Source organism: Belonocnema kinseyi, chromosome 4 (genome assembly GCF_010883055.1).
Source record: "Belonocnema kinseyi isolate 2016_QV_RU_SX_M_011 chromosome 4, B_treatae_v1, whole genome shotgun sequence".
In the NCBI taxonomy this organism is placed as follows: Eukaryota; Metazoa; Arthropoda; class Insecta; order Hymenoptera; family Cynipidae; genus Belonocnema; species Belonocnema kinseyi.
This window is the reverse complement of record NC_046660.1, coordinates 30,366,222-30,372,024: the sequence shown is the minus strand read 5'-3', so window position 1 is coordinate 30,372,024 and position 5,803 is coordinate 30,366,222. Positions and strand designations below refer to the sequence as shown.

Sequence of the window (5,803 nt, the reverse complement as noted above, 5' to 3'; positions counted from 1 at the left end):
TAATGTTAAGGGTCTTTCATTAAGTACGTCATGCTATTTTTCAACAATTTTCCACTCTTTCGATTGTTTCACCACAGAACATCGCATAAAACTTTCATATATTAAAAAAAATCTTAAACCACAATGGCTGAATTTTCAACAAAACATTTAGTTTTAATTAAATTGTTGAATTTTAAAGCAAAGATTTCACACAAAAGAGATAAATCGTGACGTAAAAGAATACATTTTTGACCTAGTAGTTGGATTTTCAATCAAGAAAAATAATTTTTTACGGAAAAAGTATAGTTAAATTTTAAGTTTACAACATGAATTTAAAAAAAAATTATGGTTTTGAACAAAATGGTTAAATGTTTAAGCAATAAGAGGGATAATCAACTAATGAAATATATTTTTAACAAATTAGTTTAATTCGCCACAATAAAGAGGATTTTCAATCAAGAAGAATAATTTTTAACCAGAAAATACGAACCTACAACAAATTATATATATTTTCAACCAATTAGTTAAAAATTAAACTAAAAACGATTTGTAACGAATAATGGAATAATAGATTTAATCTCTTCACGATGATTTATTAAAATGAGAAAAAGATATTTCGGGTTCCAATCGTGCATACAATTACGAATTTTTGCTTCATTTTACGATTTTTTTACGAATTACTGCTCACTTATTGAGGGCTAACCTGCAACTAAAGTATCAGGTTATGTTGTTCTTTTGTATACTCTCTACGATGCCTGAGATGAGCCAGAGCGCTCCACCGTGGAGACTGTTCGCACTTGAATGGCCAATGAAATCTTTTATTTAAATACGGGATCAAGTTTGACCAGTCTCCACGGAGGGGTGCTCTGGCCAATCGCAAGCATCGTAGAGAGTATACATAAGAATAACATAACCTGATACTTGAATTTCAGGTTAGCCCTGGAGAAGTTTTATAGAGGATTTGAACCCAAAATATCTCTTTTTTATAATAATGGAGTAGTTTAGTTTGCATTTAAAAAAAGTAATTTCGAACAAAATAATACATATTTTTCACAAAAGCGTTACCTTAACAACGAAATACATAGATCTTCAACTAATAAAATGAATTTTTGAGAAAGTAGTTTGAACTTCAACCAAAATTTCATATTGGCAGTCAAAGAGATTCATTTAAAAAAATAAATAAAATAAAATAAAAAAATCACCAAAAATTTCGACCAAATAAATTAACTTTCTACCGAAAAGGACCATTCTTTAATAAAAAGTACGAAATTTTAACTAAAAATGGAACTGTTAAATATACAGATAAAAAAAAAATTCACCAAAAAAGAAAAATTTCAACAAAATAGTAACATTTTCCAGCAGACGTGGACCTTCCACTAATTAACTTAAATTTTAATAACAAATTTAAATTACCGATCAGAAATATTATTTTTTTAACAAAAAGTACGAACTTATAAACTAATCATCTAAATTTGCTTCCAAATAGTTGAATTTTAAACTAAAAACGAGCAATTTTTAACTAACGATGACATATTGAAATTTTTAGTTGAAAAAGTTGACTTTCAATAACAACAAAAAACAATTTTTGATGACAAAGTTAGATTTTCAATCAGAGACATTGATTTTCTACTAATAATGTGAATTTTTATCTAACTTTGTTTGACTTTCAACCACTAGGTTTAATTTACATTCAATAATAATAACTCCCTTTAAGAAATATGAACTTTAAGCAAAACACCTACATTTTTTAACAAAGTTTTCAATTTTTAACTAAAAACTATTAATATTCAACAGATGATGAAATTGTTCAATTCTAAGTTAAAAAATTTTTTGTTCTAGCAACAGAAACAAGTTTTTAACAAGATAGTTAAATATTTGGGCAATGAAATTAACGTTAAAGAAAGTAATTTAACCTTCTAATAAGTATCTAAATAGGCTACCAAACAAGGATGAATTATTGAGGAAAAATTCAATTATTGAATTTTCAAATAGAAAGTATCAGTTTGGGACCAATTATTACATTTATATAAAGTTATGAGAAAGTAGCCAAAATGAGGAACTTTTTAAAGAGGGGCATCAAGTGCGAAGTCTGAATTTGGATGCTTTAATTATAAATAAAAACACACATTTTTCTTTTCACAAGAAAAAATATGTTACCCCTCCTCGCGAAAGTAAATGATTGCAACGTATTTCTTGAATGGCATCTTATGATAAAAATATCTAAAAAAGAGAATCTTTGAATTTTTTAAATAGTTTTTTTTATGTTTAATTTACAGAAATTGTTGGTTGTTACTATATTAACAACGAAAATGAGCAAGTAGATCCAACACTAAACATAGAGATGATTGATGTGCATATTTGCACTCACTTATTTTACAGTTCGGTTTCACTTAAAAAAAACGCTTCTATAGAATTGGATGATGCATATACAGATGAAGGAGAGGGTGGTGGATATGAAAGGATTAGTAAACTTAGTAAAAGAAACAAACGCTTCAAAACGTTAACCACCATAGTGGAATACGGGTGGGATGATAATGGTAAAAAAATTAAAAATAAGTAAGTTTCAAATTTTCATCCAAGATTGAAAATAGGATTCTATGTTATTAAAATTGATAAAAAGTTGCCTGTAGAATAATAAAAACTAAACATATTGATTTTTGTCGTCTTATAGAATATTGTTTGATCCCAAGATGCGAGGAAAACTTGTTGATAATATTGTAGCCTTTCTGCAAAAATATAAATTGAATGGTATCGAACTTAAATCGCAATATCTAGCTGAAAATAATGCAGTTGCTTCCGATAAGCAGAATTTCGTTTTACTATTGAAGGCGCTCAAAGAAAATTTCGACAAACACGGTTTAATTTTAGCTTTATCGGTTGATGGTTACGAATCGACTGCCAACAAATATGATATTAAAGAAATATCAAAGTATGTCAGCTTCATAATCTTGAAAGCATTTGATTTCCATGGAAATCCTGATGTTACTGCGAAAAGACCGAAAGCTGGTCATATTGCTCCACTATATCATTCATCAAAAGAAAATGCGGAAGAACGGAAATTGAATGTTGTGAGTACTTTTATTCAAATTTTTTTAAATTAGCCTAGGGCACAGTAAGCAGTAAGAGAAAACAGGAGCATTATAATTAGTCATTTTCAAAGCATTAAAAATTTTCAAAAAATTTTTAATTGTTACAAATAAAGATTTGTTTATTTTCTCATTTAATTCATAAAATTGATATCGTTCGCCGCGAATATCTGCGACTTAAAATCCTTCTGTTTATTCAGATTAAATCAGATTATATGTATTTAAAAAAATTGAATTCTTTAAATTTTACATATTCGATCGCCAAATAGTTGCATTTTAAATGATTTCGAAAAAACAATTTGAATATTTTCTTCATTGAACCTTAGAGTTTGCAATTATTATAAAAAACATAGATTTGAATTACTTACATCTAAAATTGCTTAGAAGCCTTTATCATAAATAATATTTTTTATATTGTTCTTTAAAAAAATAAGATAATATTTTTAGATATGTAAATGTTCAGGTAGATAATCTGAAATCGTTATATATTTTAAATTGATTTCAAATATTCAGCTAAATGTGTCAGAATAGTTAAGTACTTAGATATATCATTCTGTGTTGAAAATAAAAGAAGACGAATATCACGCCGTTTAATTATTTGAATTCTTTTTTTATTATTCATGCGTTAAAAAATAACCTGCACATTGGAAAAAAACCTAAAAAACTCTATCTCAAAGCGATATTTTTTTTTTAAAGCGTAGGTTTTTGTGATATTCGTATTTTATTTGACATTTGGATTCTTTTTCTTCAATTTTTTTTAAGAAAATGGGGAAAATTTTAAGAAGAACGCCTCTTTTCCTACAATTATTTTCCTATACCTAAAAATGCTGCAGAAAAACTAAAAAGATACATAAGTCCAATTTTAATCGAACTAAGAAAATCAAGAAAAACTGTTAGCCCAAAGAAATCTTATATCGAAAACAATTTTAAATAATTAAGATACGCTATTTTCATAAAAAATGATGTGCTTTTTCATATCTTGGAATGAACAACTGATTTCGTAAACGATTTCTATTATAAAATTAACTTGCGATATTTTATTAGTTACGAAAAGTCAAAAATGAGGCAAAAAGAACATAATTTCCGATCAGAGTCCGAGCTTCTAATAGAATAATGTGAGCCTCTTTTCCCTGTCCATAATAAGAAAATTCTTATGGCTCAAAATCTCAGAATCTTATATGATTGCACCTTTCAATCGTTATAATTAATACAACTGCACCTAAAAAGATATGAAATAAGTATTAACATTTATAAAAAGGAAACTACCACCAGTTTTAACATTTATTATTAAGGGAAAACGATAATTATTTATAAAAACTAAGATAGCTTGTGACCCAGTTTCTAGATAAATTCTAAATTCATGTAATGATTTTTTATAATAAATTTTGTTTTCAGGATTACATTGTGAAATACTGGATCACGAAAGGTGCACCACCAAACAAGTTAATACTGGGAACTACTTTTAGCGGAATTGACTATACTTTAGTTAATCCAAAAATAGTGGGTAGGGACGCACCAGTTGTGGTAGATCCAAAATATTCTATACCGCCCACAAGCTATTACTATACTTGTCCATGGGAAAAGAATCGTGTGTGGACGACTTTGTGGGACAAAGAACAGCAAGTTCCATACATTTCCAAAAGGAAGGAAATGATTGCCTACGAAAATGTTGCGTAAGTCTTCACATACAATTTCGTTTAAATTTCTGTTTCAATAAAGATAAGGATATATAATTTAAATATTTATTTTTAGGTCCATCAAGTTGAAGGCTGAATATGCTAAACGCATGCAGCTTGGTGGGGTATTTGCAGATAGTATAGAAGAAGATGATTTCAGCGGACACTGTGGAGGAGAGAAGTTTACACTTCTGAAGACTATGAGCCGAGTTCTCAGAGACAAATGTTAAATTCTTGTATACATATATCCCAATCATAAAAATAAAGAATTTATGCACCACTATAAATCAATGTGTGTATGTATTTTATAATATTGCCTAGTACCTCGTGAATTAAATAAACGCAGAGACGTACTGAGATGAGATTAGTTTTATAAAATAAAATTCATTAATAACAATAACTATCAGTTATTATTAAGTTGTAGAAACGTAAAATCATGTAATTTCGTTTAGACCTAAGACTGAGTTGTCTGAAATCAAGCAGTCTGCAATGGAAAATAAATTATATTTTCTCAGAATAATATCCAGATTTTTACCCTATTATTTTAAAATTTTTAGGAAAGAACTTTGGTATTAATTTAGTGAAGGTCTTTTCGGGTATATATAATTATAAAACAATTGTCAAATAATTTATTTAGTGAATTACGATGTAGCTTATTTAAATTAGTATTATTTAACTATGTATAAGGGATTGTATTTTTTATTCGATGCTAGAAATTGAAATCAAATAACTTTCTAAAAGTAAACAATGCCCTTAAAACATGTTTAGGAAGTCATTGGGACATTCTGGGGACCTTTGCATCTTAGATATATTTTTCGGACTTTTTAATTAGGTCTTTCATTTTTTTCCTATTAGGTCACATATGTCATTGTCAGTTAAGAAAAAATATTTGCCTATTCTGTAGTGATAATAATTACTAATTTATTAGTATAGTATTGTTGTCATTGTTATAGATATAAAGTGATGTACCAGGTGTATACATATGAAACCGGTATTGCCATCTAGCGGCCAGTAGGCACACTTGTAGGCACTGTCGGAACTTACCATTTGTGCTAATTGGCG

At 28.0% G+C, this 5,803-nt stretch overlaps 1 protein-coding gene across 1 annotated transcript in view; it reads left to right on the top strand.

Annotated features, from left to right (window-relative positions):
- Positions 1-4,971, top strand: part of LOC117170812 (acidic mammalian chitinase-like) — a 5,197-nt gene extending 226 nt beyond the window's left edge. The window contains exons 2-5 of the mRNA XM_033357854.1: positions 2,256-2,502; positions 2,651-3,047; positions 4,461-4,738; positions 4,818-4,971. Of these exons, the coding sequence (XP_033213745.1) occupies positions 2,256-2,502; positions 2,651-3,047; positions 4,461-4,738; positions 4,818-4,971 (1,076 nt within the window). The remainder of the gene's footprint in view (positions 1-2,255; positions 2,503-2,650; positions 3,048-4,460; positions 4,739-4,817) is intronic.
- The last annotated feature ends 832 nt before the right edge of the window (positions 4,972-5,803 follow it).